Raw genomic sequence first — 12,364 nt, 5'->3', positions numbered from 1 at the left:
GAGAGAGAGAGTGTGTGTGTGTGTCAGTGTCAAATTAACTTTTTCCTTGTTGAAGATATGGGACTTTTTCCTTGCCTGAAAATATGGGACTCTGAGGCTGTGTCTACACTACATGCCTCTGTCGGCAGAGGCATGTAGATTAGGGTTGTAGGCAAAGGTAAATGAAGCCGCGATTTAAATGATCGCGGCTTCATTTACATTTACATGGCTGCCGCACTGAGCCGACAAACAGCTGATCAGCTGTTTGTCGGCTCGCCGCTAGTCTGGACGTTCCCCCTGTCGACATCAAAGCCCTTTGTCGGCAGCCCCATTATTCCTCGTGGGATGAGGTTTACCGGGGCTGCCGACAAAGGGCTTTGATGTCGACAGGGGGAACGTCCAGACTAGCGGCGAGCCGACAAACAGCTGATCAGCTGTTTGTCGGCTCAGCGCGGCAGCCATGTAAATGTAAATGAAGCCGCGATCATTTAAATCGCGGCTTCATTTACCTTTGCCTACAACCCTAATCTACATGCCTCTGCCGACAGAGGCATGTAGTGTAGACGTACCCTGAGATATTGACTCCAATAGCACAAAGACTCTGATAAGTTCTAAAAATGTTTTGCATAATCACTCCAACGCAGTTTCAACATAAATGCTTGTCTTAATCTGATGCTCTTTTTTATATGTAATCAACAAACTTTCATGCTGAATGAATGCTCCCAAGTAACAAGTAAAACCAAGGCCTCTGTTTAAAAGGTTTAAACCCAAACCTATCTACTACTGTTTAATGTTGGACAGTGAAAGATGATATACAAATCTTAAACACCTTCAGCCTTTGAATTCACTATCCACACAACTGTCCCATGGGAGGAAAATGTAATGGAAAATGGAGTTTGGGATAGCTGACCGTTTCTCAAGGAGACACTATTAAAGGCATAACTGGAAAGGATCCCAATGCGAAGAAAAGATAGGAAGAAGAATAAAAGAGCAATATGGCTCAGTCAGGAGTGCACTAATGAGCTAGAAATCTAAAAGGCAAAGTACACAAAGTGGAAACATGGACTAATTAATTGCAAAGGAGGAGCACAGAAAATAGCACGAGCGTGTAGGGACAAAATCAGAAAAACTAAGGCACAAAAAGAATTACTACTAAGAACACACACACAAAAACCCAGAATGAGGTTATTTAAATACACTGGACCAAGAAAAAGGAGTAGGAAAATGCTAATCTTCAGCGTAGTGGAGAAGGAAAGCTAATAACTGATGACATCAAGAAGGCTGAGGTGTTTAATCCCCGTTTTGCTTCTCTTTTCACTAAGAAGGTTAATGGTGACCAGATACTCAACACAACTAATATTCAAACCAGGTGAGAAGGAATGAAAACCAAAACAGGGCAAAACAGGTGAAAGACTATTTAGACAAGTTAGAGGTATTCAAGTTGTCAGTAGCTGAAAAAATGCATCTAAGGTACTTAAGGAACAAAATGACACAACCTCAGAACTGTTAGCGATGTTCTTGGAAAACTCATGGAGGGGATGGGAAGTCCCAGAAGACTGGAGAAGGAGAAACATAGAACCTATCTCTGAAGTTCAAGCAGGATCTGGGGAATTAGAGACCTGTCAGCCTAACTTTGAAAGCTGGGAAGACACTGGGACAAATTATTAAATAATGAATTTGTAAACACCCAGAGAATAATAGAGCTCTAAGGAATAGCCAGGATGGATTTGTCAAGAACCACAAAAGTGAAGCTTAAGTTCCTACTTTTATCATTACTAATGACCTGGCTGAGGGGATGGGTTGCATCCACAGCAAGTTCGCAGATGACACTAAGCTGAGGGGAGAGGTAGATACGCTAGAGGGCAGGGATCGGGTCCAGAGTGACCTAGACAGATTGGAGGGTTGGGCCAAAAAAATCTGATGAGGTTCAACAAGGACAAGTGCAGAGTCCTGCCCTTGGGACAGAAAAATAACAACACTGCTACAGACTGGGGACCAACTGGCTCAGCAGTAGTTCTAGAGAACAGAACCTGGGGATTACTGTGGATGAGAAACTGGATGTGAGTCAACAGTGTATCCCCGTAGCCAAGAAGGCGAATGACATATTGGGGTGCATCAGTATGAGCATTGCCAGCAAAGGAAATAATTATTCCCTTTTGTTCAGCACTGGTAAGGCCACATCTGAAGTATTGAGTCCAATTCTGGGGCCCCTGTTACAGAAAACATGTGGACACATTAGAGAAAGCCAAGTGGAGGGCAACAAAAATGATTAGGGGGTTGGAGCACATGACTTATGAAGACAGGCAGAGGGATTTGTGCTTATTCAGTCTGCAAAAGGATTTGATAGCAATCTTCAATTACCTGACGGGGGGTTCCAAAGAGGATGGCGAGAGGCTGTTTGCAGTGGGGGCAGATGACAGAACAAGGAGCAATGGTCTCAAGTTGCAGTGGGGGAGGTCTAGGTTAGATATTAGGAAAAACGATTTCACGATGACAGTGGTGAAGTACTGGAATGGGTTATCTAGGGAGAGGTTTTTGAGAACTGGCTTGACAAAGCCCTGGCTGGGATGCTTTAGTTGAGATTTGGGCAGGGGGCTGGACTTGAAGACCTCCTGAGGTCTCTTCCAACCTTATGATTCTAGAAGGTCTAGTAGATATGGCCTAGTAGATATGGCCGAAGCAGTAAATGCGATGTACGCGGTGTCTAGACTACATCCCTCTTTTGACAGAGGGATATAAATTAGACACTTCAAAATTGCAAATGAAGCGGGGATTTAAATATCCCGTGTTTCATTTGCTTAATGAAAAAAGTGAACAAATTAAAAGTTTAATAACGTGTTCACTTTTTTCATTGTATTCCTTTGGTATATATGGTCATGCCACAATTCTCTCCCAGAATATGATCTGAGGAAGTGGGTCTGGCCCACAAAAGCTCATCACCTAATAAACCATCTTGTTAGTCTTTAAAGTGCTACATAGTTTTTCCTTTCGTTCTTTCGAAAAAAGGCGTTCTGGAATGCAAATGGGGCTTTTTCGAAAGAGAGCATCCAGACTACCTGGGTGCTCCTTTCGAAAAAGCGACTTGCTTTTTCAAAAGTACTGGTTGTAGTCTAGATGCTCTTTTTCGAAAGAGGCTTGCAGTCTAGATGTAGAATAAGTGAGGAGACGCAAGGGAATAAGAAGCTATCGCTGCTCAGGCGGGGGCAAGGTCAGCACCCACAATCCAATGAAACAATAGCACAGAAGGGGCCTCATGTTGGTTAGTGATGAAATTCTATGGACAATCCCGCTTCTCAGCTCTAGCCAATAGGCGAGAAGAGAGCAGCGCCTAGTCCTGCCGTTTCTCCTATGCAGACCCACCACGCATGAGACAGAGCAGACAAACTAGCCCAACTTCGACGGTGTCCATAAAGACCCCTCCCCCAGGGGCCACCATGCGGGGATTTCAAGCCACCCAGGCCAAAGATGAGCTGTCAGCGTCGGAACCAAGCAGCTCCACAGGAGATACAGACACATTCCCAGCAGAAGCAGCTTCAACCTCAGTGAACACAGGCAGAGAGTATCATACGCTGGGGAAGGCTGTGTCTCTCCACAAAGCCAGGCATGGCTCCCCCCACACTCTACCTCCAAACTCCTCCCCTCTCATGACTCCAGTCTCCCTGTAGCTGGGCTCTAGTTCAGGGCCCATCCTCCTGGCACTCTGGGGACGGAGGCCTTGCTGCCACAGCCTCCCGGCATGTGATGACTGGGGCCATGTCACCGTGCCCCCTGGTGCTCTGGGAAGCTGGTCTGGAGTAGGGGATGGTGGCTGCAGTGGGGCAGCCTCTGGGCATTGGTGGGGCAATGCAGAATGGGCAGGGCCTCTGGCAGAAGGGCCAGGGCTGGGGACTAACCTCACCCTGCTGGTGACTGACATAAAATCATAGAATCATGGAATCCCAGGGCTGGAAGAGACCCCACAAGATCATCAAGTCCAGCCCCCTGCCCAAAGCAGGACCAACCCCAACTAGAATCATAGAATCATAGAATAATAGGACTGGAAGGGACCTCGAGAGGTCATCGAGTCCAGCCCCCCGCCCTCAAAGCAGGACCAAGCTCCGTCTACACCATCCCTGACAGATGTCTATCTAACCTGTTCTTAAATATCTCCAGAGAGGGAGATTCCACCACCTCCCTTGGCAATTTATTCCAATATTTGACCACCCTGACAGTTAGGAATTTTTTCCTAATGTCCAATCTAAACCTCCCCTGCTGCACTTTAAACACTTTATTCCCCTTTTTATAGATTGGCACAATATTTGCCCTTTTCCAGTCTTCTGGAATCTCCCCTGTCTGCCATGATTTTTCAAAGATCATAGCTAAAGGCTCAGATACCTCCTCTATCAGCTCCTTGAGTATCCTGGGATGCATTTCATCAGGACCTGGTGACTTGCTGACATCTAACTTTCCTAAGTGATTTTTAACTTGTTCTTTGTGTATCCTATCTTCTAAACTTACCCTCTCTCTGCTTGTATTCACTACGTTAGGCACACCTCCAGACTTCTCGGTGAAGACCGAAACAAAGAAGTCATTGAGCGTCTCCGCCATTTCCAAGTTTCCTGTTACTGCTTCTCCCTCCTCACTAAGCAGTGGGCCTACCCTGTCCTTGGTCTTCCTCTTGCTTTTAATGTATTTATAAAAGGTCTAAACTAAACCATCCCAGCCAGGGCTTTGTCAAGCCGGGACATAAAAACCTGTAGGGATGGAGATTCCCCTCCTCCCCAGGGAACCCATCCCAGGGCTTCACCACCCTCCTCGGGAAATAGTTTTTCCTAATCTCCAACCTAGACCTCCCCCACTGTGACTAGAGACCATTGCTCCTTGTTCTGCCACCCGTCACTACTGAGAACAGCCTCTCTCCATCCTCTTTGGAACCCCCTTCAGGAAGTTGAAGGCTGTTATCAAATCCCCCCTCACTCTTCTCTTCTGCAGACTAAATAAGCCCAAATCCCTCAGCCTCTCCTCATAGGTCATGTGCTCCAGCCCCTTCAGCATTATGGTTGCCCTCTGCAGGGCCCAGAACTGGACATAATACTCCAGGGCTGTGTCTAGACTGGCAAGTTTTTATGCAAAATCATCTCCTTTTGCGGAAAAACTTGCCAGCTGTCTACACTGGCCGCTTGAGTTTCTAGAAAAGCACTGACGATCTCATGTAAGATTGTCAGTGCTTTTCCGGAAATACTATGCTGCTCCCGTTCGGGCAAAAGTCTTTTCCCGAAAGACTTTTGCGCAAAAGGGCCAGTGTAGACAGCACAGGACTGTTTTCTGCAAAAAAGCCCCAATCGCGAAAATGGCAATCGGGGCTTTTTTGTGGAAAACTGCGTCTAGATTGGCCATGGACGCTTTTCCGCAAAAAGTGCTTTTGCGGAAAAGCATCCTGCCAATCTAGACGCGCTTTTCCGAAAATGCTTTTAACGGAAAACTTTTCCGTTAAAAGCATTTTCGGAAACTCATGCCAGTCTAGACGTAGCCCAGGTGTGGCCTCACCAGTGCCGCATAAAGGGGAATAATCACTTGCGTAGATCAACTGGAAATGCTCCTCCTAATGCACCCCAATATGGCATTAGCCTTCTTGGCTACAAGGGCACAGTGTTGATGCATATCCAGCTTCTCATCCACTGTAATCCCCAAGTCCTTTTCTGCCGAACTGCTACTTAGCCAGTCGGTTCCCAAACTGTACCAATGCTTGGGATTCTTCCGTCCCAAGTGCAGGACTCTGCACTTGTCCTTGTTGAACCTCATCAGATTTCTTTTCGACCAATCCTTTATCTGTCTAGGTCACTCTAGACCCCATCCCTTCCCCACCAGCAGATCTACCTCTCCCCCTAGCTTAGTGTCATGTGCAAACTTGCTGAGGGTGCAATCCATCCCCTCATCCAGGTCATTAATAAAGATGTTGAACAAAACAGGCCCTAGAACGGATCCTTGCGGCACTCCACTTGAAACCAACCATCAACATGACATCGAGCCGTAGATCACTACCCGTTGGGCCCGACAATCTTGCCAGCTTTCTATCCACATTACAGTCCATTTATCCAATCCATACTTCCTTAACTTGCTGGCAAGAATATTGTGGGAGACCGTATCAAAAGCCTTGCTAAAATCAAGGTATATCACATCCACTACCTTCCCCATCTCCACAGAGCCTATTACCTCATCATAGAAGCTAATCAGGTTGGTCTGGCAGGAGTTGCCCTTGGTGAATCCATGCTGACTGTTCCTGATCACTCTTCCAAGTGCTTCAAAATGAATTCTTTGAGGATCCCCTCCATAATTTTTCCGTGTACTGAGGTGAGGCTGACTGGTCTATAGTTCCCTGGATTGTCCTTCTTCCCTTTTTTAAAGATGGGAACTACATTTGCCTTTTTCCAATTGTCTGAGACCTCTCCCAATCAAAGATAATGGGCAAAGGCTCTGCAATGACATCTGCCAACTCCCGCAGCAGCCTTGGATGCATTAAATCCGGGCCCATGGATTTGTGTCTGTCTAACTTTTCTAAATATTCTTAACCTGTTCTTTCTCCACCGAGGGCTGCCCACCTCCTTCCCATACTGCTTTGCCTAGTGCAGTAGTCTGGGAGCTGACCTTGTCTGTGAAGACTGAGACAAAAAAAGCCTTGAGTGCTTCATCTTTTTCCACATCATCTGTCACTAGGTTACCTCCTTCATCCAGTAAGGGCCCCATACCCTCCCTCATCACCCTCTTATTGCTAACATGCCTGTAGAAATCTTTCTTGTTACCTTTACATCCCTTGCTAGCTGCAATTCCAATTGCGCTTTCGCCTTCCTGATGACTCCCCTGCATTCTCGAGCAGTATATTTATAGTCCTCCCAAGTCATCTGTCACATGTCGTCCATGTCAGTGAATGTCCTCTCCTCTACCCTGAACACTGCACTATCCTGCCCCAGATCCAAAAAGTACAAAACAAATTCAAGGGGCTGACTCTCTGTGAAAACAAGAATAAGAACCTGGTGACAGCCTGACGGGTTCTGAGCTCGAAGAGTCCAGACACAGAAAGCTACGAGGTGACTGCTGACCATGGCCCCTTTTGCAGCCATACATGCTGGATCTCATGTGTTCACAGCTCCACTGATAGTCCTTGGTGCTCAGCAGAACATGTGCAGCACAGACAGTGGGGCCTGGAGAAGCATCATCCAAGAATTATCCTTTGTAAGCTCCTGCTGTTCAGGGCTCCATTAACCTACAGAATGTCAGTGAACTTCTCTGCCTTTTAGCATATGTTCCATTACCTGCCTAAACAAAAGAGAGGACTATGCAGCACTTTGAAGACTAACAAGATGGTTTATTAGGTGATGAGCTTTCTGAGGAAGTGGGTCTGGCCCACGAAAGCTCATCACCTAAGAAACCATCTTGTTGTCTTTAAAGTGCTGCATAGTCCTCTCTTTTGTTTCAGCAAGATCAGACTAACACAGCTACATCTCTATTACCTGCCTAGGCATTGAGGTGATAACTAGCAGGATCATGGCTTTCCCCCTTTTTTGGTGATCAACACCATCTTTGCTTTTTCTAACCTTCTAATATCTCGCCAGTTCTCAATCGACGTTTCAGAAATAATATATAGTGCTTGAAAAGTTCATTAGCTAATTCCCTTGACTTGCAGGGCATGCCATCTGGGCATGCTGGTTTATGTATGCTCAGCGTCCCAAGTATTATCTGACCCAGTTCATATCAGTAGCGCTACAGAACACAAAGTTAGAGTTGTCTTCTTAATTGGTCAAAAGATTTTCTACCTCTTTTCTCAACAGAAAGAGATTTAATAAAGCAGTTCGCTAGCTCATCTATTTTGTAATAATCATGAATGTAATCTCATTCATCATTAATTAATGTGTTTGCTTTCTTGCCAGTACTTCTGCTCGATCACTTATAAGGAGAGTTCAATTTCCCCAAGGCCATTTGGCAGCATTAACACCCTTTTCACAGACGAGGGGAGGTCATTTTGACCGTATCAAACCGTCACTCTCCAGTGCGCATATGAATGAAATGAACAAAGGGGAAAGGATCAGAAATGATGGCTGCAGAGAAGATCTTAGACAGGGAGGGAAGCTGAGGAGGACGAGTGAGGGCCAAGACTCAGCCACATCCCAGGAGCACAGTGATAGCCCAGAATTTGCTTCAATCTACCTGAAGGTTCATACTCCAGGAAGTCTGCCACTACCGCTCAGAGCAGGCATTTGACCCCTTATCCTAGGAGTAAATCCCGCTAGTCCTCCACTACTCAAAAGGACTCCAGCAGCAGCGTCTCGGGGGATTTCCCACGGAGCAGACTGGAGGGGGCCTGGCTAACGTTGAATTCTGCAAGGTTTCTCTGTGTAGACTGCAGAGACGTTGCAAGGGGGGACTGGGGATGCCCCAGTGGACCCAGGACTTGGCATGTGGCCTGCATAAGTGAGGCATGAGCCCTCGTGAGTGCAACTGTAAAGGGAAATCCTGTCTTACTAATCTATTAGAGTTCTTTGAAGGGGTTAATAAACATGCGGCCAAGGGGGATCCAGTAGATATAGTATACTTGGATTTTCAGAAAGCCTTTGACAAGGTCCCTCACCAAAGGCTCTTGTGTAAATTACATGGCCATGGGATAAGAGGGAAGGTCCTTTCATGGACTGAGAACTGGTTAAAAGACAGGAAACAAAGGGTAGGAATAAATAGTAATTTTTCAGAATGGAGAGGGGTAACTAGTGGTGTACCCCAAGGGTCAGTCCTGGGACCAATCCTTTTCAACTTATTCATAAATGATCTGGAAAAAGGGGTAAGCAGTGAGGTAGTTAAGTTTGCAGATGATACAAAACTGTTTAGGATAGTCAAGACAGAAGCAGACTGTGAGGGACTCCAAGAAGATCTCACCAAACTGAGTGATTGGGCAGCAAAATGGCAAATGAAATTTAATGTGGATAAGTGTAAAGTAATGCACATTGGAAAAAATAACCCCAACTATACGTACAGTATGATGGGGGCTAATTTGGCTACGACAAATCAGGAAAGAGATCTTGGAGTTATCGTGGACAGTTCTCTGAAAACTTCCACACAGTGTGCAGCGGCGGTCAAAAAGGCAAATAGGATGCTGGGAATTATTAAGAAAGGGATAGAAAATAAGACCCAGAATATCTTACTGCCCCTGTATAAAACTATGGTACGCCCACATCTTGAATACTGTGTACAGGTGTGGTCTCCTCACCTCAAAAAAGATATTTTGGCCTTGGAAAGGGTTCAGAAAAGGGCAACTAAAATGATTACGGGTTTGGAACGTGTCCCATATGAGGAGAGGTTAAAGCAACTGGGACTTTTCAATTTAGAAAAGAGGAGACTGAGGGGGGATATGATAGAGGTATATAAAATCATGAGTGGTGTGGAGAGGGCCGATAAAGAAAAGTTATTTATTAGTTCCCTAAATAGAAGAACTAGAGGACACCAAATGAAATTAATGGGTAGCAGGTTTAAAACTAATAAAAGAAAGTTCTTCTTCAAACAGCGAGTAGTCAACCTGTGGAACTCCTTGCCAGAGGAGGCCGTGAAGGCTAGGACTATAATAGAGTTTAAAGAGAAGCTGGATAAATTCACGGAGGTTAGGTCCATAAAAGGCTATTAGCCAGGGGATAGAAATGGTGTCCTTGGCCTCTGTTTGTCAGAGGCTGGAGAGGGATGGCAGGAGACAAATCGCTTGATCATTGTCTTCGGTCCACCCTCTCTGGGGCACCTGGTGCTGGCCACTGTCGGCAGACAGGCTACTGGGCTAGATGGACCTTTGGTCTGACTCAGTACGGCCGTTCTTATGTTCTTATGTTCTAACTGGACTGGAGGCTGTTGCGGCCACAGCAGCCCAGCCATGACAGCCTGAGGTGGGCAGCATGCTCCTTCCCTGCACCAAGTCCAGCAGCCAGGCTCCCGCAGGAGGCTGCAGAATGGAAGGCCAGAGTTCTGCAGATACAGATCAACCAGCTGAGTGCCAGAACAGCCACAGCAAACATGTCACCAAACACAGTAAACCGCAGAAAGCAACGGCGTCCGGCTGCCACGCAGACTGACAGAGCCAGCCCCTACCTTGTCCTCAAGGACAGCACAACACCCACACAGCAGCCAAACACCCACAAGGAGTGTCAGGCCCCCGTCCAGCACTGGGGAACGAGAACCAGCAAAATACCACAGGACCCAGAGCGAGACAGGAGGAGAAAACAGGCGAAAGGCCAAACTCACCAACATCGGACTCTTTGTGGGTTTTGATGATTTCAGCCAGTTCAAAATTTCCTGCAATGATGGCCACCTGAAACGAGAGGAAGAGAGGAGTGATTCTGAGCCGCCCTAATTCCTCAGCAAGGCCAGGCCTGCTGTCACCGTGGGAACCACATGGGCTGGCAGCACTTCTCCTGGCTTGGCCAAAAAGCAAGGTATAGAGTCAGCACCCCTCAGGTGCCATCCTAGTGCCAGCAACAACCCCCCTTCCTCCTGCAATGACTCCGTCTACGCAGAAGGTGGCAGAGAGCTGCTCTACCAGCTGGGGATTAAGTTCAGGGCTTATAGTTGCTGCTGAAGTAGCCTCCTGCCTTGTTAGGAAAATATTGACTGTCTGATCAAGGAGGTTATTTACCAGTAGCTGAACTCTGCAGGACTTGCCTTGGCAAAGCCACAGACAAGCCGTGAACGGCACAGAACCATTTCCAAGCAGGTAGCTGTTGGGGGCAGCCTGCTCCAAACAATGGCCACAGCACGCTAAAGCAAGATTAACAAAGCTCTGCACAGGAGCCAGCTCGCAGCGTGGCAGAGGTTCTCGTAAGAACCAGAAGGAGCAAGGACGGAAGGGAGGTGGAACACGGAAACACATGCAGAGAATTCCAGTTACTGGGGAGACTGGGCTATGAGGAGCCTTTCTTTTTCTGCTGCTACATGTCCTCACGCCTGGAAAACTAGACACCTCTAGCAACTCTCAGGAGGGCTCCGACGTGAGTAATCAGAGAGCGAGACACTAGAGAAAAGTATGAATTAAATTCCGTGTAGCCGCCTTGCACATCCAGGTATTAAACATTGCAGAGCAAGCTGCTAGAGTTGGTACTGCTCTAGCAGAGTGACTTCTAACTGCTGGTACCTGCAACTTTTTCTGGCTGTAACAAGTCTCAGCACAAAATGTCGTCTGTTCAAACAGCCTTTGGGCCAAAGATCTTGCTCATTAGACTTTGCTCCGCATGCAGCAGCCCACCAGCCTGGTTTGCAAACGGGCTCGGCTCTGCCCTTGGGAGCCATTTACCGCCCGTTTTACACCGAGTCAGAGCGTAAGGCCTGAGGGGCCGTAGATCATTTAGTCTGATCTCCCATGAATCAGAGGCCACCAGCCGCAACCAGCTTCCTGCAGCCGAAATGAGAGCAAAGCAGCACAGCCCGCAAGAGCCAAGTGTGCTGTGCCACAGGGCGAGAGCTGAGGGACCGCACTGCACCACTGCCCAAGGTCACTGCAATGGCAAGGAGATGAATACATGAGACAGACCCAGCTCTGCCTGGCAGTGACCCGCACACACGAGCTGCAGAGGGAGGGGAGAAAGGTCTGACTGCCGGTCTGACCTGAGGGACAATTCCTTTCCAACCCCACGAATGGTGTGGAGTCAGCCCCACAGCAAGCGAACAAGAACCAGCCAGCCACGCACTTGAGAGACTGCCCAGTGCCACCTCTGAGCACTGACCGCTCCATCCAGTGCCCCATCTCTAGCGGGGTCGTCCCTGATGCCTCCGAGGAGGGAGTCAAAAATCACACTGGCCGGAGGTGGGGGAGGGAGCCTTTCCTGATCCTGCAGTGGACAGCCTGAAACATGGGATTCTTAGGAACACAGACGTAAGTTGAAAGTGAGCCCACCAAAGCCTGAGATTGTCTGTGGCCAGGTTTGTTCAGGGAAGGGAGGAGTGAAGGTGGGAAGGGGCACATAAAGAGTGGGACTTGGGAAAGGGAGCAGAATGGGAGGAAGGCCTTGGGGCAGAATGGGGGGTGAAGCTTCCCAGGGAAAAGAGAAGGCACTGCCCCGGTTGTGCTAACATTGCACTTTAGCTTAAACTTGATTTCACTTACAAGTCTGACACCTGCAATAGAGGTTTAAACAAAGACCTGACCTGGACAGCCTGCTCCATTCCACACCCTAATGAGATAAAAAGCCAAGCACCGGGTACCTTGAGTACCTTGTGAGCCTCGTGAGTGCCTCGTGAAACGAGGCTTCCTTTGTCGACTGCACCGCATCTAGACTGCCCCGCTGTGTCGGATCAGCTGATCGTCGGCACAGCGCAGCGGCCATTTTTATTTTAATGAAAGCAGGGATTATTTATTTGACTATGCCCAATAAACTATTTTACATGG

General features: G+C 47.6%; 1 protein-coding gene across 3 annotated transcripts in view; it reads right to left on the bottom strand.

Annotated features, from left to right (window-relative positions):
* Positions 1 to 12,364, bottom strand: part of SHANK3 (SH3 and multiple ankyrin repeat domains 3) — a 780,355-nt gene that overhangs the window by 428,443 nt on the left and 339,548 nt on the right. For all 3 annotated transcript variants that reach the window (XM_075914851.2, XM_089777650.1, XM_075914857.2), the window contains one exon: positions 10,228 to 10,294. In XM_075914851.2, coding sequence (XP_075770966.2) covers positions 10,228 to 10,294 — 67 coding nt within the window. The remainder of the gene's footprint in view (positions 1 to 10,227; positions 10,295 to 12,364) is intronic.

Source organism: Pelodiscus sinensis, chromosome 1 (genome assembly GCF_052426305.1).
Source record: "Pelodiscus sinensis isolate ZL-2025 chromosome 1, ASM5242630v1, whole genome shotgun sequence".
Taxonomy (NCBI): Eukaryota; Metazoa; Chordata; order Testudines; family Trionychidae; genus Pelodiscus; species Pelodiscus sinensis.
This window is presented reverse-complemented; position numbering and strand designations above follow the sequence as displayed.